The sequence below is a fragment of the Aythya marila genome (assembly GCF_965140915.1).
Source record: "Aythya marila genome assembly, chromosome: 14".
In the NCBI taxonomy this organism is placed as follows: domain Eukaryota; kingdom Metazoa; phylum Chordata; class Aves; order Anseriformes; family Anatidae; genus Aythya; species Aythya marila.
Window position 1 is genome coordinate 4,387,705 of NC_139055.1, and position 22,503 is coordinate 4,410,207.

The 22,503-nt window shown below is 40.1% G+C and overlaps 1 protein-coding gene across 1 annotated transcript in view; it reads left to right on the plus strand.

Moving 5' to 3' along the window:
• The window catches only part of TENM2 (teneurin transmembrane protein 2), a 782,568-nt gene that overhangs the window by 604,083 nt on the left and 155,982 nt on the right, over positions 1-22,503 (plus strand). The window contains exons 9-10 of the mRNA XM_082771651.1: positions 5,983-6,217; positions 19,183-19,421. Coding sequence (XP_082627777.1) covers positions 5,983-6,217; positions 19,183-19,421 — 474 coding nt within the window. The remainder of the gene's footprint in view (positions 1-5,982; positions 6,218-19,182; positions 19,422-22,503) is intronic.

A 22,503-nucleotide genomic window follows, 5' to 3' on the forward strand; every position in this document is an offset into this window, starting at 1 on the left:
TTTTATGTAGCAGGCTCACCTCATGCGGTGAGGTAATGCATATCTAAGTGATGTATTTAAGCAAATATACTTAGTACATCGTATGAGAGTACTACTTTATCAGACAGTTTTTAAACCTTTCTGTAGGTGACATTTGGTTGAGAAAACTGGCTATTCCTAGTCCATCAGATTAGACTCTGGTGAAGGGTCCCTCATCGTTGTCTTCTCCCACATGAGCATGCACGCTGCTTTTTCACAGCCATCCCACCCATCTGGTGCAAAGGCCAAGTCTGCCATCCCCTTGGCTCCCACAGCGCTGAGCACAAGCTGGTGTTCCTGCTTCTGCTGGCCGGCCGTGGCTGTGGGCCCTGGGACAACTGCTCTGAGCTTCATGGCACCTCCGATGGCAGGAGCATGATGGAGTAGCAGCCGCGCTCGCTCTGTGTACACAGCAAGGACTCTGGTCTGGCCAAGTTAATTTGGTTGCTGCTGCTTCTGCCTCCCGTGTGATGAACTTGTGCCCTGCAGGCTGGGAGCCGCAGCTACAAAGCATTTTACCAGCTCATGCTGCAGTAGTATCTGATCGCCTTGTAAGTGGTAAGGTAATTTACCTTCGACACTCCTGTGCAGGATATGGATAAAGAAGCAGATAGATAACAAGTGATTCATCTGCAATTGCTCAAGGGATGCCTCAGTCAGCATAGATATAGAAACTATGACAAAGTCTCAGACTAATACTTCATCCATTAAACCACCTCTCCCCTTTCCTGTGGTTATTTGGCTGTCGTGGGTAAGCAAAGAGGTTTGGGGGGTTTTGTTGTTTCTTTTTTTTGCCCAGGAACATTTAATTTTTGATTCTAATATTGTGCTGAGGAGATGGCTGCAGTGCACTGGCAGACACTGATAAGTGACTCACAATTTCTAGCACGCATTTACTGAATTTTCAGTTTGAAATGTACAGTCTGGGATGACAGCCAGTCATTCAAGCTATTCTTGCCTCAAACACTGTAAAAACATGTGGACAAAAGAAGGAACGCCTGGCAAACGGTTTGGTTTTACAGCAAGCAAGAGAGTTAATGACATCTATGGTTATAAGCAAGATAGCTTGCTTCTTTCCAGCATATGTTGAAAACATTTTGAGAATATTGAGATTCTATTTAAACTTTGGCCTTGCATGAAATAATTCAGAGAATTCAAGCAAATAGAAGAACTGACTCATGCACAGCATATATCAGAGACCACATTGCTGGTAAGGAGCCCTGGTCCTAGGCTGCAAGGCTGATGGCCTGGGTGCAAGCTGCCCATGGAGGGGCTGCTCCCTGCAATGCTGTGTTCTGCTCCTGGGCACTTCAGTGCTTCTCTTTCTCCCTGGCTGAGTAACGTGATCTGCCTTTGAAGATGAATTTAGCTTGGACGGTAGCCCTGTGGTTCTGTGAAAAACCTGTTACTCATTGTGATAGCAGATGATGTGGTTTCCTTGAGAAAACAGAGTGGTAGAGTTATTTGAATAAAGAATTAGGAATGCTAAAGACTGGGTTTCTAATGCTGGCTAACAAGGATTTTTTGTGGGTTTGGTTTATTCATTTTATCTTTCAGTGCATCAATTTCATTCTCTTTTTATGTTCAATGTTTGTAATTATTAGGTATAAGCTGCATCATTGTTCATTTCAGAAAAATAATGTGTATATATATTATTATTTTTTTAGTTCTTTTGTGGAAAGGATTGAGGGTATGTTTGTGTGTCTCTTTAGCATTTAATCATCACACGGAGAATAATGCAGCACAGCTAAGATAGAATCTCCATTACTTTTTGAGGTAGTATTGACAAAGAACATGGATGCAGGAAAGAGATTGCTCATATCTGATTAGGGACACTGCTCATCCGGCTTGGAGTTGGATCTCTGCACTGAGAGACTCTCTTGTTCTGCTCAGTTCCTTGTGTTGTGTGCATTTTGTGAGTGTGTTAAGTGAGTGCACCAAAGAGTTGGAAGAACTTGGAAATTAATGTGACCACGTTGAAGCAGGCCCAAAGTGTCACTTGGTGTGCTAGGCAACATCCGATCTGCAACAGAGACCGAGAAGTAACATTTAGGGGTGTGTACCCAGGAGCACACAGCCATCGCTGTTGTACCTGTAACCCTGTGACATTCAAGTGCTTTTCCTGCTCACATCTGGGGGCTTTTCCTGCTGGGTGGTGTTCCCCAGCCTGTGTCAGAACAGGCCAGTGTTGTGGCAATGCAGTGGCTCTGCCCCACACAGCACTCAAGGCCCCTCTGCCTTTCCAGTATTGTTTTATGTTAAGGATACAAGTGCTGTTCTGCATCTCTCTTAGCTGAATGTTGCCTCTATGCTACCTAGCTTGATTTGTTTAATTGTTTTCTTGAATGAAAGAACAGAACAGAGCATTTTTTTTTCCTACACTTTTAGCATTTTGGTTCTGATTAAACCCAAATAACTTGTGCTTACTTCAAAGATATTTAAATCAGACATTGTATTCTCAGATTACTTATTCAGAAAATAACTTATCTTCAGTTAGCTTCCAACTTGCACATGTTAAATGAAAAGCTGGTATTCTTGACTACAGCAAGATCTCTGAAGAATCATGTTGATTGTATGGTCATCAGGCCCTGATTTTTCAAAAGCAATCATTTAATATGTACTAAAATTCATTAGAATTAGGTATGTTTGTCTATTTGTGGATTAAAACCCCAATAAAAAAAAAAAAAAAAAAAGCAGAAACCAAAACATGGAGGGTACTGATGTTTCAGATTTCCAGTTCTGTGATTTTCATTGTGTTTTTAAGAGACTTCTTAAGCCCTAAATGTTGGAGAACAGATAGTGTATTCTGGTGAAATCTCTAGTTACTGTAATAATTCAGAAACAGCATAATTTCCTCAGCATTTTTCCCCAAGCAAATATTGGCAGCTGCTATATTAAAAAATAAAATCTCTTCCGTGTAGTGAAAAGCTAGATGTGCTCCATCAGGTCACTTACTGTCTTTAAGCTCCCAAATACCAAAGCAATCAGCAAGAGGCCGCAGAGCATGTCATATGGCAAGATACGTTGTGCCAGCCCTTCATGCTGCTGAACTTTTATTACAGGACAAGTGATTTACTCCTCTGAACTTCTGAGCTTAACAGATTTCCAGGTACTGCTACTGAAGTTTTATTCTAGGCAAAGATGTTCACAAAGAAGCACTCAGATAGTCAGATGTGAATCCAGTTTTATATCCCTGGCAAGTTCAGTGGTGTTCAATTTCTGCTTTTTATTTATTTAAACAAATTTACAAAGAAGCAGCATAATAAGATTTTAACTCTTGTATATACATAGGAGTGTGTCTGCATTATTCCTTGTTAGTATTTATATAGATATTAGCTTTTATGTGTTTTAATATGTATATAAGCTATGTAATAGCTATATAACTTTGACATTGGTATTTGATTCTTATTCTCTGTTAGTTGCTACATTCATCTTATGCCAGATGTTCTGAGGTTTTGCAGCTGTGGTATATGTTCAGTTACTTCTAGAAAGCTTATTTTGTGCAGTACGTTTTATATACTGTGTGGACCTGAGTCCTGTAGCACATTAATTCATGGTAGCTTGAATTCCATTCTTTCTTCTTTAGTTTTACAGAAATTGTACATTAATAGAGTGCACAGAGTTGTCTTGCTTCTAAGAGCCTCTATGATTATGTAGTTGTAAGATTCAGAGTCTTTGTATAGCTAGCGTTACTGTGCCTCTCAGTACAAAACTTTTTTGTTCAATGTTTCCCTATTTATCCTCCAAAAGGAAAAGCTGAATCAAAAGTGAGCTGAGAAGATATGGAACACACATCTTTTAAGGTAGTTTTTCACACAAGGGCACACGTCTGTATTTTATCACTCACAAAGATCCATTTATTGAAATCCAAATCGACATGCTTTGTTTAAAGCCAGAACACAGACTTTAGGAGCGTAATTCCACTTAAGCTTCTATGCGTGTGGATATTGTCCAAACACATTTTCTTCCTGCTGTGTCTTACTCCACATGCTGTTCAGAAATGGCACAGGACCTAGCGTAGATTAGACATTTGATGTTTTAGGAGGTCCAAACGGGGCTTTTAAATGTTAACTTTGCTGGGTCAAACTGTCTCTTCCAAGTTTGTGGAAGAAATAGCCAAAGCAAGGACAGCCAGGCCATGTGATGGCCCAAAACTAGGTTGTGTTCACGACTGGCTTCTTTGTGTTTAAAACAGGTCGAATACCACAGGATAAGCATTCAGGCAAAATGACGTTCAAAAAAGGTAGAGAAGCTCCCATGCAGATCAAAAACAGTATCCGAAGTATCCAGAATTTATTGTCGTTCTCTTCTTAAAGCATCTTGTCACAGGCTGACTTCACAGGCAAGTCCCAGTGAAACCTGTGTTGTTTCTTCTTCTGGGTCTTCTCCGGCCTGTGCCTTTCCAGGCCCACAGAGACATTTGAGAAGATGGGAGGTCTCTCTTGGCAAAGCCTCGTGCAGAGGAGCCCAGCAGGCACAGGCCAGGGGACCCCGCTGCTGTGGGGCAGGCGATGGGTGCGTGGCTGTGCTGGGCTGCAGCGAGGCGGCCGGGGCCTTGCCGGGGCCTTCTCCCCTCCCGGGCACCTCTCCTGATCCTGGGGGGGGTTTGGGTTGGGTCCTAACTGCGGGAATCGGAGCCTGAAATTTGGCATCTATTTCAGTTCCTGGCTGTGTGGCCTGCATATCGCATGGGGTTAGCTCCACTCTTGAGCAATAATTTTCCATGTTTTATTTTTTAAATATTGGCTTTAATTAATGTACAGTTAATTGAACATTTTAACAGTTTTTCTATACCTCATTGTTTCAAATGAAAATAGATCAGTCTAGCTGCAAGTGTTTTCTCCTCATGACGCTTTCTTTTATTGTTTGATTCATTATGTACAGAATGTGCTTCGGTTTCTAAAAACAAACATACATCATTATAATTTTGCTGATATTACTTTTTCTGATTATAGTTCACTAGAAAACTACAACTTGATATAATGACTAAAGCATGCGGTTCATAATGCATTTAGTATTTGTTTTTAATCATCTTTTGTGTTTTTTATTAAAATTAAATTATTGCAACATAAGGAATTACATTTAAATGTATTTACCATTCTGTGTTTATTTAGAAAAGTGACTATGCTGAGAAAGATACCTCCTTATTCTATTTTCTACACATTCTTTTCAATTTAATCCACTTGTCTTATTAATTAGCAGTATTTATTTTCATTATCCATGCAAACTCAAAGAATGAGAAAAGTGTATATCCTTCTTTATCTCCCCAAAACATCTCCTGTCATTTTTCAATGAAAGTGGTTGAAGGACTAGCATAATTTTCAGATCTTGAAGCGTGTTTGTGGCATTGCTAAAGACAAAAGAACAGGCCAAATCCTGATCACATGTAAGAACATGAAAGATACCATCATTGTATTGTGCTGTCTGTTCAAATTTTGAGCTTAATCTTCTTTCACTGGCATGAATACTGTTCCTTTGAAGCTGATGGGTAAACTAACAGTGAGTGAAAGCAGTTTGAGATCTCTGATTAAGTTTTATAGAAGCATAAAGACCATATTCTCAAAAGCTATTTTTAATGCATTAAGATTCACCTTCTTCAACTTCATAATAAAAACAGGGAGGAAAACACTCCTCCAGGTTGATGCACAGGACGGTTGAGCTTGACCGCTGTCCTGTTTCCTCCACCAAGAAGCCTTTTTCCAGAGAAAGACGAGTCTTTGAGAACACTGCAACTATACAGCCTCTAAATGCTGTTTGTATCTCTAATTGCTAATATTCTGTGATCTGATTTAACTTTGTTCTAGCAGCTACACATCCAAAAGGCACACAGGCGTAGTTTCCTGGTTGCAGGTGGTTTCTTCTTGTTCTGTGGTGTTTTTTTTTCTAGTCAATCGTCTCTTGGAAATGCTGAAGAGAATAATACCACCAACACAGTTGTGATTTATTTTTCTTTCTCCATTTCAGGCCCCTCAAACCATCACAGCCAGTCAACACTGAGGCCACCTCTCCCTCCTCCTCACAACCACTCGCTGTCCCACCATCACTCGTCCGCCAACTCCCTCAACAGGAACTCGCTCACAAACCGCCGCAACCAGATCCACGCGCCTGCTCCTGCACCCAACGATCTGGCCACCACTCCTGAGTCCGTGCAGCTCCAGGACAGCTGGGTGCTCAACAGCAACGTGCCACTCGAGACCAGGTGGGTCGCGGGGCTGGGAGCCCTGGGGTGCCGACATCCTGCAGCACACAGAGAAAACCACTTGACTACTGAGAAGAGGGGTTTTAATCCGCCTTGGGTCAGCAATGTGTTTGGCTGATGCAACAGGGAATGTTCCTGACATGAGAATATGTACAATACGCATCCTCTGATTTGCTTTGCATTGGAAGACAGAGAGGTGGACATCTGCCATTTCTCTGTCCTATTTTAAAGCATTTATTATTCATTTGGACAGTTCTTGTCTCCACAGCTAATGGTGCTAGAGTAGTATATCTTGCACACAGGCTCAGGGGGAACTTGCTTATAAGTCATATTGACTGTGTTGCTGGAAAATTATGCATTTTGCCCTTCCTGAGGTCACAGAGTCTCATTTGCAATTATGCATTTTGGGAGACTTGAGAAACAATCCCAGATTCAAGGCTGACAGTACTGTAATTTTCATTTACATTTCATCCAGGACACAAGCTCATTTTAATCTCTTCTGTACGTGTTAACAGCTTGATGCCCATGGGGCAAACAGTTGCATATAAATTAAAAGGTGCAGCACTTCAGTCAGTCAAATGAATAAGTGCATGCCTGGCAGGCTGTGGTTCTCTGTATTCTTGTTTGTGGTCATCTGGGGTGGGGGATGTCAAATGTATTTAGCTTGCTCTTTGAATAGGAGAGCTGATCTCCCAGAATTTAAAATCAGCCATTGTGGGGCTGTTTGCAGGAACATGTGTTTGTGTCCTTGTTCACAGACACGAAGCAGAGTCCTTCTGTGATTGTCAGAGCAGGCAGGGCATTCACATGACACATGCCAGTGCTGAAATTTGTATGTCTGAGGCTGCCCCTCTTGCTTATATGCTAGAAAGTTACCGAATTCTAGCAAATTCAGTTAAAAAAAAAAAAAAAAAAAAAGAATGTGAAAAATAAGATTGCAGTAGGAGTCTGTTCTTGCTTGCCTGGGGAGATAGATGGATATAAAAACATGGAACACAGGTAGAGCAGCTGGACTGCATGTAACACTGGCTCCTGCAATGGTTGTAGCTGTTGTCAGTTTCTCGGTTGTTATGTTTCAGCTGCAGCCTTCGGGGAATTTAAGGCTGCTCTACCAGATTATACACACAGTAGCCCGGCATGGTGTGGTTACCTCTCTGAGCAGTCTCAGCCCAGTCCTTTGAGTCTGATTACTGACTGACTTTTGGTTTGGAGCTGGGGAGAAGCTGGTGCAGCTGTACTGAAGCTGACAGCACCAGCGGGTGCAGTGCCATGGGGAGACAACGAGGCTGAAACATGCAGGGAGTTTGTGCTACTACACCCAGCCCTGGGCTGCCCACAGGAGGCTTTATTCACATCATTCAATCACATTTATTCACTTTGCTAAAATAGCAAAACACATGCTATGAAGAAGAGGTGGGTGTGAAAAGTAAATACAAGTTAATTGAAGCATGAGATGTCCAGAAACAAAAAGGAAGGGGATTCCTTCTTACTGAAGGTTTTGGAGCTAACTCTGGCCAAAAGGTTCAGTGTTCTGAATTTGTTATTTATCACTAAGAACCACAGGATGAAGTTGTTGCAGCTATTCAGCCTGGGCCAGTTGGTGCTGTGTTCATTGCCCAATATTAGAACAATGCTTTTAATTCTGGCTTCATATGAAGTCATTCTCAGGTACAACAGTAGCTGTAATATAATTTCTGATGTCTTAACATTGTCCCAATTTTCATTTATAGGAAGGGAATTTCTCAGGTTATTTGCAAGATGATTCTTTGTCATAATACTGGCATCCCCAAGAACCAGACCTGGGCTGTCTGAGTTTCTTTCTTCCATGTTCTGATTTTGTGCCTGTTCACTGTCAGTGTAGTCTTATCAGTTCCAGTAATAACTTCGGACCTTCTCCTTTTCTGTTTTATATCAAAAACTCTCAGAGAATACATGTGTATTCATGTTGCTGACCAAAGCAATGCTGTTAGTTTTGGAGGCTGCAAGATACCTGGCTGCTAATTGGAGTTTTCCGTGGTTGCGTTTGTCAGAGGCAAACATTGAGATGTCAGAGAGCATCCTGACAGGACCGCTGCCTTCTAAGACTCTACCAGAGGTGCTTCAGGATCGATTTTCTTCTTTTCTGAAATTGCACACCTGACAGGACTTGATGACAAGTTTCATCACAAGAATATTAACTCAGAAGATGATGACTTTTTTCTGTTTTGCATTGTGTTTTGCTGAAATTGATGCCTGCAGAATCACTGGAGACTTTCCAAATTAGCCCGTAACTCTTTCTCTTTACTCTAAATTCATACCAATAGCCACAAAAACCAATGACACCTTTTTGCTAAGTTGTTAGTTCAGACTTTATTTTTTGGTTCTGCTTTGATGTGAGCGCTGATCCCACTTAACAGTGCCTCTTCCCAGAGCACTGCACTTGAATGTTTTTCCCTGTTGGCAGTTTGTTAATCTCAGCAGCAGAGTGCTCTGGAGACAAAGCCACCGCTGACAGCAGCTGCTTTATCAGGACAGACTTTCTCAACTTTGTTTTCACCTTTTGGTAACCTTCAGCAGATTCTGCTCTCGGCTGAAAACAATATGCGAATGGTTACATTACTATGAAACGGAAAGTGGTACCTGAGCTGTCTGAAGGGAATGCTTTATGTCAGCACTACAAAAATCAGATCACAATTTAGATTCCAGACGTCTCTTTATCTAACAGTGCCAAGCACTGAAATCATCGAACATGGCAACGTGTGTCTGCATATTGTTATTTTTTTCTGCTAAGAATGTTTTTCCCTTCTTTCCTTTGCCATCTTAGGCAGTCTGGGCTAAATACACAGACTGCTTGGAGACAGCACACTTTCCAAATGCATCCTTTCTCCATCTCTTGTTTCAGTATTGATTCTGGAGGAGTTAATCACATTTGTTTTATTTTCTGTGATGTAAATTAAAATTGGTGTGTTTTTTTTTTTGTTGTTGTTTTTTAAATGAGGCTCTTGATTCGATACAAACATAAACATGAAATATGTTCATGAAATGCTCAATTTTTAATTACTTTTCAGATGACAAAGTAAGTAAATTTGAAGTAAATATGAAGCTCCCAGGTCTCTATTCTTGTGTACTACAGCATGCACATGATACTCAGACTGGGTATAAATATATGCGTAAATAAATAAATTAGGAAATTAGAAACCATGGTGCTAATAGTGTTTGAAAGACTGCACCAGGAGCAGGCAGAGCCAAGACAGGTTAAAGGGTCCAGAGAAGGTACAAGAGGTGTCCTGGGGCCAGGATCCACCCAGGGAGCCCAAGCAGGAGCAGAAAGAGCTGGGGCCAGAGACAGGGCTGGAGCTGAGGCTGCAATATTGCACCGAAGGGTCCATGCAGGAGGCAGGTGACCCACAGTGCCAAGCTGGGACCCATGAGGAGCTCCTGGGGCTGTGAGGAGCTGGGTGACCTCCCAAGTGAGGCTGTTTGGGGCCAGGGAGGAGGATCATCCCCAAAAGGCTGATAAATCAGGCCAACTTCCAACTTGAAAACACCACGTTAGAAAATTGATCTTCACCAGTGGTACATGTCATCAGCTATTAGTTCCTATCACTGTCCATAATTATCCCTACATCTACAAACAGTTGGTCCTTGGGAAGATTATCCTGAACTAGCTGTGAGGGCACATACCCAGGAGCTGGTGGGCTGATGGCTGCAGACCTTGGTGGTCATCGAGGTGGAGGTGAAGGTAAAAGTCTCCATTCACCCTTTGTGTCTCTCTATTTTTAACATGATTATGCTTAACTGTCCTGCAGTAGCTGGATGCTTTTGGTGGAATTAAAATATTGTCAAATGCTTATACAGAGTTCTTAGTTGTGCAATTTTGGTGTGTTTAGGTCTGGTTCAAGGCAAGCAAATATGGATTGTATCTTACCTGGTCTGCTGCTGTTGCTTTATGGCTGCAACAGGGCCTTGCATTGGCTACATAATTGTTCCGTTTTCTTTTTAGGGTCCATAATGGAAGGGTTGAAATATCTTTAACTAAGGATGCAGGAATGTATCGCTGTAGCATATCATGATGCTATTTTTATGGTTCATTTCTGCAGTACTTAACTGCTTTACCTTTAGGCTCAAAGCTGCTGTTTAATGCTCTTTAACTTTTATTGTCCTCTTGCAGTCTGTTTCAAACCATCTCCTCCTCCTCCTTTCCAAAGTGCTGGTTTCTACATTTTGCAGTTAAGAGGTGTTCCTTTATTGCTTCTTTAATCATTGCTTTCAATGAGGATGAATGATGAAAGTACTACCTTTGAACATCCCGGTGTGGGTCTCATTACCTCCAGACAGCTGGAGAGGCAGCACTCTGCTTTACAGGTTGAAATGCTTTGAGGGCTTCTTTATCACAGAGCACGGGGAGAAAAGTATGGCTTTGCAGGAAAGGTTTGCATCACTCTTTGCACTGTAAGGTTCATCTCTGGGATGGGAACCTCGCACAGGGCCATCTGCAGATGCCAGTCAAAATGAAATGACTCATAAATGAGGATAACAGAAGAGCTTTCACGGATGGATATTTGTCTAAGATTGCCTAATGTACTAATGTCTGTTCCTGTGCCTCATATTGATGTTAATTAATTTAGTTGGTACCATTATAATTAATAATACTTAATCCAAGAGGAAAAAAGATGAAATTAAATAGAAATTAGTCTTATTATTTAATCTCATAATTAGTCTCATACTTAAAATATTTTCAATCAAAATCTTTTAGCTGTAAAGATAATTTCGTATGTATGCTTCTAGTTTCTTTGAGCTAGCTCATAAGTATTTTTTACTAGGCTTCAGTGAAGAATATAACATACCAACATTTCTCCTGTATTTCAGGAGAAACAATAATGGCCACTCTTCTGGTGATTATGAAATCCCTGTTTCCCTCTTGTGGGCCGTTGAACAAAAGCAGTGGTCTAAATTTGGGGTCATTTAAGCAAAGTTCAATTTAAAGATTGAACGGTCTGTAAAAATTAGCCCTAAAAAAGTCACGTTGCTGTTTCAAATATTTGTCTGTTCCTGGGGTTCAAGCTATCTTTCTTTTCAAGTTTGATTCCAACATCATCGCCCTGTGGGTGAGCCTGAGAGGGGAAAGTGAAGACAGAAATGGGAGAAAAATGGATGAAGTACCAACAATAGCAGTATCCCAGTTTGCACCACCAATGAAGTGCATGAACCCAAAATCACAGAGCAACACAGCAGTGAAACATCTGTGCCCAGTGTTTTTGTAGCTGTAACCTTTGAGGCAGTGAAGAAGTAAACATAGTGGTGGCTATGCACAAGCTAGAGCAGGCATTGCAAAAAAGCCAAGGACAGAGTAGGGGAAGAGTAGGATTTAGTGCTGAGAAATGTATTTTAGAAAAATTAAATATGTGAAATGTTGTTAATACTGAAGTCAGATGCTGTACCAAGATGATGTCAAGATCAGCCACAGAACTTCTGAACAGAATATGTAAACTTGAAATTTCTGACTGTGTACAAACTGCAAGTTGCAGCTGCTCTTGACAATTGCCTATTTTGAATAATGTCTCAATATTTTGATATTTTTACACATGATGTAAAATGTTCTGGAACAAAACAGTGAAAAATCTCTTTTCCTTTTGTTAATGCAAATTTCTAGAATGTATCAGGTACAGCAAACAACTGCTTGAAACAGTGAAATATCTCCTCCCTCTGATTTTGCTTTGTCTTAGGTGGCCTTCTTTCACCAGTTACTTAAGATGTAAGGCTACAGGCACGTATGCTACAGCACTTCGGTCCTCCTGAGTTTGAGGGCTGGGGCAATAACCAAAACCTTTGTTTGCTTGTTCCTGCTTCAGAAGGTTGCAGGAAAGTTGTGTAGACTTTCCACGTAAATGGGATCTGTGTAGAGAGATGCTGGACTTATCTGAAAATCAAAAGCATTTTGAAGAGGCAGTAAAGCACAGTCAAAAGCATCCACAGAGACTTCATGTACATTTGGGCTATGTACTTGGAGGAATTCCAAAAACATTGTTGAAAGGTCATTTTTAGCAGGCTGCTCTAGTGCTGTTTTCATAACAACTGTAAACTCTGATAAGAGATGAAAAAAAGGTGGAGGGAAACACTGCAAAAGCAAGATATTTACTGATGGTTCTGAAAATCCGTGTAACATACTCCTACTGACGTACACATAAACTGAAAGTTTTTATAGATTGCAGTTAATTGCATGTTGTCATGATCTTGTTGGTTTGCATTTAAAAGTTTTGAGTTGTGTAGAATGAACAGGCAGCATGAATGGCTGCACAGGAAGAAACAGGTATATTTAGGATGTTGCTTTTTGTTACTGTTTTTGGTGGCTTTTTAATCCCAAATGATGTGATTTAGGATTCTATTTTCTACATTTACAATTAGACTGATAACAAAATTATTTTAGAGATTTGAATTTCTTATTATAAGATTTTATTATTTATAGACTTGAACAGCTTATTAATTTAACCCTGTTGCTAGTGCTTTTTCTTTATTTCTAGTTAAGTGAGTAGTTGAATTAAGAGATAGTGAAGAGCTTACATGTGTGCCTTTTAAACCAGAAGTGCTTTGAAAATTAGTTCATTAATTGATGCAGAAAGCTAAAAATTAACAGACCTATTGAAATGCAAAATGCTGTTGTCATTATTATCATTAGTGGAATAACAAATGTAGGCATTATTGGATTTCATCACTTTGACTGTACTTTGCAGCACATTTCTCAGAACTTTAGGGCAGAAATGATACAATTTTTTCCACTTAAGAATTTAGAGGTGCTATAGTTTAAGCTGAATCAGCGTTGCTGAAATATTTCCAAATCTGCATTATTGATCCTACTCTCTCTCCCTTTTAATGTAAGTACATATGTGAAGTGACTGATTTTCTGTGTTTATATCTGTAGCTATTTCTCGTATTTTTTCCCAGGTGTTAGTTAGTAGTTTTATTTTTGCATACCAAGAGAATAAAAAACAGTGCAGATTTTAATAGTTGCATTATGCAACAAGGAAGGCGTCAGCTTGGCTTAAGTAAAGATTCATCTGATAGGTAAGTAGAAAAAACTGTTAGCACCTTGCTTCTCGGTCGGTCTGTCAGTCTTCAACTGGGCTTAAAGAGACTCTGCAGGAAAGATACTCATAAATTTCAAGGTTGAAATAATTACTTATTGGCTAGCTCAGGCAAAAGTTAACTAGGATTTCTAGCTGGCAGGCTAAGTGCCAGCATGCCAACCAGCTGTTGTAGGGCACCCTCAGTTGTTTTTGGACAGGAACCAGTCAGGAAGGTGAGGGGTAGCCCCTGCGGCTCCATGGTTCTGCTGAACTCTGTGTGCCACCAGCTCCACCACACCAACACTTCAACCCAGTTATCCTTACTGGCCTTGCTGTTCTTTTCCCTTAATATTTTATGCCTTCCCATGTTGTTGTTCTCCCTCTCACATTCTTGAGCTCCTAGTGATCCCCATCACAACAATCCTTCTTTCCATAGTTTACAGCTTCTCTTCCTACAGGCTGTCTCAGCTTTTTGTCACATCCTGTTGGCTTTCTGAGCAGCCCAAGCCCCAGTGATGCTGCTGGGCTGTATCATGCTTTGTGCTTCCGAGACCAGCAGCGAGAGCCCCAGGAGAGTGTTGTCAGGGGCAGCTCCAGCAGGGTCATGAGTTGGAGTGCTCCCCCAGCAAAATCTTAATTAACATCCTTAAGATCAAATGCAGGCTGTCTTGTAAAAAGGTATCCAGTACAAAGCTAATGCTGTAGCTGTGATACAATACAAATGTTTTGCCTTTTTTACCTACTCTATTTTGGATTGCAGCTTTGTGAATGTTGCCTGTTTGTTTTGATTTAATAACATGACAGATCAGGGTGCCTAAAGGCTGGCACCTGCCTTTTTGTACAACATGCCACCTTCCTGCAAGGCAGCTTTCAATTACTGTGCTTTTGTGTGTCCAACTGTGTCTTTGTTAAGAGTGCAGAGACAACAGTGACAAGCTGGTCTGGTACTTATGGCAACACATGACACTCTGCATTTTTAGATGTAGTCTCAGGATGTGAAGAACCCACCCTTCCAAAGCTGGAAGCCAGTCATAGAGTTTGGCTGGAGGCTGGGCAGCTGCTGCCATGTTCAGAGTTGCATGGCAGTGGCTAGAAGTGAAAGAAGTGTTACCCTGGTGTTGATGTGTCTGTTCTGAATTACTGCAGAATTTTTTTATTATTGAATTATTGGCACGCTTCTATGAAATGTTCATTTCATTGACATGTGTCTGTTTTAAATAGCTCTCCATTGAAAATATATCTATAATCATAGAGTATCCCTTAGTTGGAAGGGACCCCCAAAGATCATCAAGTCCAACTCCTGGCTCCCACAGCACCACACAAAAAAACAGACCGTGTGTCTGAGAGCACTGTCCAAACACTTCTTGACCTCCAGCAGCCTTGGGGCCATGACCACGTCCCTGGGCAGCCTGTCCCAGTGCCCAACCACCTCTGGGTGCAGAACCTTTCCCTAACCCCCAGCCTGACCCTCCCCTGTCCCAGCTCCATGCCGTTCCCTCAGGTCCTGTCGCTGTCCCCAGAGAGCAGAGCTCAGCACCTGCCCCTCCGCTCCCCTGTGAGGGAGCTGCAGGCCGCCATGAGGCCTCCCCTCAGCCTGCTCTGCTCGGGGCTGAACAAACCCAGGGACCTCAGCTGCTCCTCATACATCTTGCCCTCCAGACCCTTCACCATCTTCATAGCCCTCCTTTGGACACTCCCTAATAGTTTTATGTCCTTCTAATACTGTGGTGCCCAAAACCACAAACAGTACTGGAGGTGAGACAGCACCAGAGCAGAACAGGACAGTCCCTTCCCTTGACCGTCCAACAGTGCCATGCCTGATGCACCCCAGGACAAAGTTGGCTCTCCTGGCTGCCAGGACCCACTGCTAGCTCATGTTCAACTTGCCATCAACCAGAACCCCCAAACCCCTTTCTGCAGGGCTGTTCTCCCAACTCCTACAGTCACCTCCCACTCAGAAATCACTCAAACTTCATTTGGGGAAGGATTGAGAGACCTTTAAGCAAGCAACCAGGTCTTGTTAGCACAAAAGACATCAGAACAGTTTATTTCTTCAGTATTGGTTTCTTTTTGTATGAAAGTAAGAAAACTGACGTTAAACTTTGCTGTCTGAATTTGGCAGGTGCTTTGAGGCTTTCATTGACACAAAATGTCCTGTGGCTACTCTTTTGGAGAAGGGCTTAGAGGAGTAGATTTTTTTTCCCCAGTAAAAGCCAGAATGTTATGCTCCACATTTCATTACATTTATTTTCTGCAATTAAAAAATGTCACAAAATTGTCACACAAAATTATAGATGGATGTGATTTTTATCACAGCTTAAAGATCATTTCTAAGTCCTTGAACCAATAAATTGAGCTGTTAACTATTCTTGTGTTATGTATCTTTTCTATTTATTAATTGCTTTTAAAAACATTAGAATGAAAAAGACAATTTAAGCATTACAGCTCTCTGTATTTCTTTTTTTCATAAAGAATGAGCTTAGGATGGTATGAGGAGTGAAGGAAGCAATTTCTGTTAAAGTATCTTGTTCTTCCTTTCTATTACAGTTTTTCATCACAAAAAAAAATGATATTTTTTCTTTTTCTCAACTGATTCTTGCAGCGTGCTGCCATGACAATCTGGCCAGTAAAGGGGGGGGAGAGATTGTTCTCTCAAAGAATATGGAAGTTAATACAGTCTCTGTCAGACCACTATTCCCTGAACACCAGAGGTCCTTTTGACCTGTGGGAAAATAAATGCTATAGAGAGCTCCAAATTAATGAAGAAAGCAAAATATAGCTTTTTCCATTTACCAGTAGTCCACAGAACCGTGGTCGAATGTCCCCTTGCAAGCTCCGCTTTCACAGATGTCACCTCTCTGCTGGCGCTGTGCCACATGTAAGGAAGCACTCCCTGCTCTGCCGGGGCCCCTGCATGGGAGCAGAGCAGCGGCAGCACACAGCTTGGTGCAAGGCCCCCCAGGGAGCTGCAGGGTGCTTAGGGAGAGCTCTGAGCAAGCTATGGTATCAGCTTATTTTCTGTGAGCAGCATGCAAACTCCATCCATACCTTTTGTGGATGTTTACGTTACTGAATCATTGCATGCTGATGATGGTGTTTTGCAGTTTTCTAGTGTAGGGATGTCCTTATGATGCAAAGAAATTAAACTGTCCTAAGATTAGCAAATTGATTCCCATGCTTTCAAAATTTAAGTTCAGCCCTCATTTAAATCAAAGTATTAATGCTAAGTGAGGTGGTAAATGTGTTTTTCCTTACAGTACTTGATAGGTGAACAGTTAAGACACAGAACGTAGAGTTTATTTATTTAATTCTAATATGGAATCTATTTGAAATTAAGTGAGTGGGTGCAACTAAGATAATATCTTTCCATAAGCAGTCATTGCACAATACCTCGTGGTCTTACCTCTGAGGGACCATAATTAATGTTGATAAATGCTCATGTTCTTTCTTTGCAGCTTTGGTCCACAGACAATTGGTTGTACCAGAGCATGTCAAATCCCACATAAAAATATAGCTATAGATCATTGGTTTTAAGGATAGAGTTGAGACAAGTCAATTTATTTCCATTAGAAGCAGAATCTAGACTTGAAACTCTGGGGGGTTGTAAGTACTTTGTCCGTTACGTTCTCAGCTATTCTGGTGCATGTTGCTGTAACTTTGGGTCTTTCTGCTAATCTGGTCTCCAGCTTCTGAACACAGTGCCAGTTTTCCAAAATGGCTTGGTGGGTGGTATTTAACATATCTTAAAATATTTGTCTTTTTTAATATCTTCTGAAGATATTATAGTTTAGTAATGCATGACTATCTTCTAATCTTTGCAACTTTGTAAGAGACCCTCATGCAGACAAAGTAAACTTTCAGCTTTTACATGGATAAGGAGTTGCAGCTGTGACAAAACTGTTTATTCAATTATTTTTATTCTTTCTTGCCTTGGGAATAGAATATTTCCACAGATCCATTTCTCTCAGCCTTTTTTGCTTCTATCAAGTTCTGAGCAGTTTTAACAATATAATAGAAGTCATACTTGCATGTATAAATATTTTGGTTTTCTTTATATACTTTATCTCAAAGTGGACCACGGTGGAACTATTTTCTTCTACTTTTTTTTTCTTCTCACATGAAATAGTACATGATTGGCATGTCCTATTAAAGCATATCTAGATATTCATTAATTCATTTTTGGTGGGAGCAGAGTTTCATTATATATCTGAGTTTACTTTAACTTTATATTAAAATTTCTGTTGGTACTGCAGCTGCCTTCTTGGCTGAAGAGCACGTAAAATTCCTGGGTTAAAAACTTTGACATTTCAGATAAAGGCAGTGCCAAGGACTGCCATTTCCACTTAGATTCTGTGATTTCCTGCTTTGGGGCAGGGAAAAGAAAGAACTGTAAGAACTGCCTGTTGTGGGACCATGAGGTCCAAACCTGAAAGGGCCACTTGTAGCGTGGGGGCCTGGGCTGAGGCAGATGCAGTTGGCGTGAAGGAGAGGTGAGCCTGCCTGCCTGCAACCTACATCTGATCAGCATCACCACGGCTCTCCCTTCTGTCCACCCATCCCTCCTCACGCGCTGTGCCACCTCAGTCCTTAGGTCTTGTCACGGAGGGGCACTGTGCTCCCAGCACCATGGAGCCAGCACAACGGCCTAAAACTGCTTCTCCTAACGGGTGTCAGCCAGGCTTTAATTGATCTGCTTGAGTTACTTAGACTTTAAAAGCCACTTCTGATTGTGTGCCTGCATCTGAATGGTTTTCTGTGGTGTCTCCAGAGCACATAGAAAAAGTTATGAAAGTGAATACTGCTACTACTACCATAGGTGGCTGAAATGTTTTCTGAAGTAAACTAGAATTTTGTTGATTGTTGTGTGGGATATACAAGGTCATTCAGGGTCTCTAAGAGAAAGGGAAAACCAAAACAAACAAACAAACAAAAAACTAAATGATTTATAATATTCATGAAAGGACTTTATAAATGACTACCCTAAAAAAATGGCGTATTCTCAGTGGCCTTCTTGAATACTACAGCCTTTATTCTCTTCTTCTCTTCTTATCATTTACTAGGAACATGCTGGTAGTCAGCTCTTCCTGACTAGGAAAAGAAAAGTTAATCTGGAGTAGCCAGGCTCCTGAATGGCTTTCTGTATTTTCTGCATTTTTTTTTTTTTATTTTTTTTTTTCTGCTGAGTTGTAATTCTGATGAGAGTTTTAGCTGTTCAAAACAAAACTCCATAGCATTATTTTAAAAAGACAGCTAGTTCTAATTCTGGTAAAATACCTTCCTACAAGACTATTGTGCTTCTTAATTTTTTTTTCTGGCAGCTTCTTCCAAGGCTGTTAATGAAACTCATTTTTATTTATTTCTTTATTTATAGGTTTTAGAATATTTGCTGGGTATTACTATCCTACAGGGAAATTATCTAAATATGTGAATTCAGAAAGGATGTTTTCTTGTAAAGTGAAATGTTCTGTTGACCTAACAAACTTACAGGTATTTAGTAAAGGCACTAGTTGTTTAGTACTAATCAAACCCAGGCAAAAAGGAATCGACAGTGATGTCACATCTGAATATGACTCTGTTACCAGACTGCTCCCACTTCTTCCAGACACAATCTCAACATACTCAAAGACATTAATTCATCATGTTGATGTTTTAGCTAGTATCTGGTCAAACTGCATCTCATCATGGAAAGGATAAGAAGATACCCTGACAGCAGACATCCCAACACAGTGTTTTAGTGATAGTTGTTATGCTTTGGTGTCAAAAAGATTGTGAGAGTCTTCATTCTCCCTACTTCTTCAGACAAAATCATTTTACTATTTTTGTTGAATTTAGTGCATTATGGCAGCTGGGAAAGAATGAGGTATTATTTCTTAACTACAAGACTTTGTGTTTTAAACTATCATTCAATTTTTTGTTTTTCAGGCATTTCTTGTTTAAGACATCTTCTGGAACCACTCCACTGTTCAGTAGCTCTTCTCCTGGCTACCCACTGACCTCAGGAACAGTTTATACTCCACCTCCCAGGCTGTTACCTAGAAATACATTCTCCAGGAATGCGTTCAAGCTGAAAAAACCCTCCAAATATTGTAGCTGGAAATGTGCTGCTTTATCTGCAATTGCTGCTGCAGTCCTGCTTGCCATCCTGCTAGCATATTTCATAGGTAAGACTGTGTTTTCTCTGTCAAATCACATGGCTATGTCAGCAAATGAGGCTTCAGCAGATGAAAGGTTGGTTTAATCTGTTTCACAAATCTGTGTAGTTACTAAGCAAAGAAAATTGTTATTCTTCATACTGATTAATGAGAAAAATACGATTCTCAAGTCCTGTTCACTGTGATAACTGGAGTGAGAGCAAGAAGTCAATTCAGGATCCTCAGTGTGCAGTGTTAATTTTAGGTGTCATGGGTACGCAAAAGAGGATGATAAAATTTGGAATTTTTGGATGTACTACCCTTTGTTTAAAATATTTGGAAAAAAATGTGCTCGGTAGTAAATCCGTAAGAGTAACAGAAGCTACTGGTGTTTGAATTCAAGTATTACTATAGTGGCTGCATTTAGAGAAAAAAGACAAAATCATTTTTGGTAAGTCTCACTCTATATCTTTTGGCATGCCTGAATTCCTATAGGTTTTAGGCCTGACTAATAGATAAAGCTATTTGGTGTGCTGTTGTTTTCAATATTCCATCCATCCTTAGTGTTTTATAAGAGAATTCAAAATTTTGTGCTTATTTTCTTTGATTAGCATAATAATAACCACACTAGGTTGTGTTCTTTTATGGTCTTTTCAGATTTTTTTTTTAAACATGCTCCCGTTTTTTTTTTGTTTTTTTTTCCCCAATATCCTTTGCATGGTTGCTTTGGAGGTTTTTCAAAGGGTCTACAACAGTTAGATGTATATTTTGTACCTTTTACAGTGCCTTAACAATACATTGATGGAAAAGACATGCTGTACAAACCCACTAGCTTCCATGAGTAAATGGCAAAAATATGGTAGCTTGTCAGTGTTTTCTGCAAATACTTTCCAGACCTGTTTAGATTGTTGTTTTTTTTGTTTGTTTGTTTGTTTGTTTGTTTTTGTTGTTGTTCTTTTTTTTTTTTTTTTTTTTTAACTTTATGCTGATATTAATATGTTGCTACCATGAAGAGTGAAGTTCATACTTAATGAGCAAAAGCCCTGTGAAGGTGCACTGAATTTTCTCCCTATTCCCTCCATTTGAAGAGAAAGGTTATATGGTCAAAACCAAAATGCACCAAACTCAACAGGGTAGATGCTGCTTTCTAAGGAAACCTCACTGTTCATGTTAATTCCATATTAACATATTCCAATAACATATTCCAATTCCATAGGTAATTAATACATCCGGGAGTGAAAGAGAGCTGATTAGCTACTTTATTGCTGCCATTTCCGTGGGCCAGGCCTGCATCCCAGCATACTCAATACTACAGAACTAAACATCTTTCTCTGTTTTTTCAGTAGAAAACCTCAGAAGAATAACAGGCTTAGTTTGATATATAAATAAAAAGATTGGAAAGCACATGATTTATTGAACTTGACAGTTATCATACAACAGCTATCTGTGTGAGTGATTATGCACATGGGAAATGATATACTGCAAGCTGAATATTTTAATCATGTGCATAACTTTGAAGTGATGGATTATGAAATGCATTTTTCCTTGGTATTTAGGTTACTGTAATCTAAAGCAAAGCTTTGCAACATGGTTATTGCTTTATACAGTTTCCTACAACATTTAAGACAAGAGCTAATGTAAAGCAATGCATTGACCCTTAATAACTGATGAATGATCTATCACTTCAAGTCATGACATAAGTGATCCGTTTTGACAGAAGTTTTTGAGGTCTTTTTTCCTGACTAAAGAATGATGAGCACAATGGAGTTGACTAGTGAGTATGAGAAAGCAGGTTTTAGAAAGTGTGTTGGCTCAAGGATTAAATAATGAGAAGTTACCTGACAAGCTTCATGCCTTGCACAGTAAAGAATAAGTGAATTGAAGAGTAGTTGTCAAAATCAGAAAATAGCTGTAATTAATCCTCTGAATAAATTTGGTGGATCGTCTGTGATGATAATCTAAAGTGATGGAAAAAAGATAAAAGAAAAGACAGAGAACTAAAAGGAAGCTGCATTGTCTTAAGTGTGTTGAGAAGAGCAATAAGGCAGAAGGGATGTGCTTAAGACCACCAACTATAAGCTGACCCACCCATGAAATAGTTGGGACTGCTGTTCTCCAATGGTATGACTTGAAGCACCAAATCATCTCCTCACTGTAAGAAATTTCAAAACTTCTAACTGCTCTGCTGCAGCTCACTTTGGAGCTCCTGACCTACTAAGCCCTGAACTGCTGTGAAGACAAAATAACTCTGTCTTGCTCCAGTCAGTCTGTCGGGAGTAAAAAATGTTTTTCTGTATTCAAGATGAATAACGTACCAAAATCCCAGTTCTGTCCTAATCTTTTGGACAGTGGGAAGATGAGAGCTGTTAATCTACCAAGAGAGGTGTAAGTTGTAGGATGTTGTTTAAGTTCACCCAAGATAGGCAGGAGGCAACACTCCATGTTGCATTAACTCCCCCTGTGTATTTTGCTGTCAGAACTTCAAACCTAGGAGAGTCTTTCAAGACGCTGGTAACATTCTTCTGTTGGATATGTCCACAAAGGAAATTTCTTGCTGTCCACCATAGCAGAGGTCATATTACTGGGGATGCATCTGCTAAAAGTAACAGTTACAGAAAATCATCAAAATTTGCAGTGAATGTTTCTGCTTTTTAGGTTTGTCGGTAATTCTGGGCTCTGTGAAGAGGATTTTATCAATGCTAGTGAAGATTATTGTGGGACTAAATGAAAAATGCAATGCTGGCAAATAAGTAAATTATATTGAAAGAATACTTTGAAGTTCGCATAGACTTCAGGATTTCTAAATGGATTGTCCTATTATAAAAGAGAATTGCGAATTGAAGCACTTCATTGAAAACATGCTGTCTGCAGATTTAAACCTGATTTTCAGGCAACTGCTAAAGATTAAGGGTGTCATGAAAAAAATTCTAATCAGGGGTGATTTAAAATGACAAGCAAAAAAAAAAAAGTATCACAGCAGATAGAAAAGAATATTAAAAGTGATTTAGGCATTCCAATTGCTTTTCTGATAATAGACAAAAATAGAATGAATTAAATGACAAAACTTTACAAATGAATTCACAGGGCATAATGACCTTTGGAAATTTTTGCA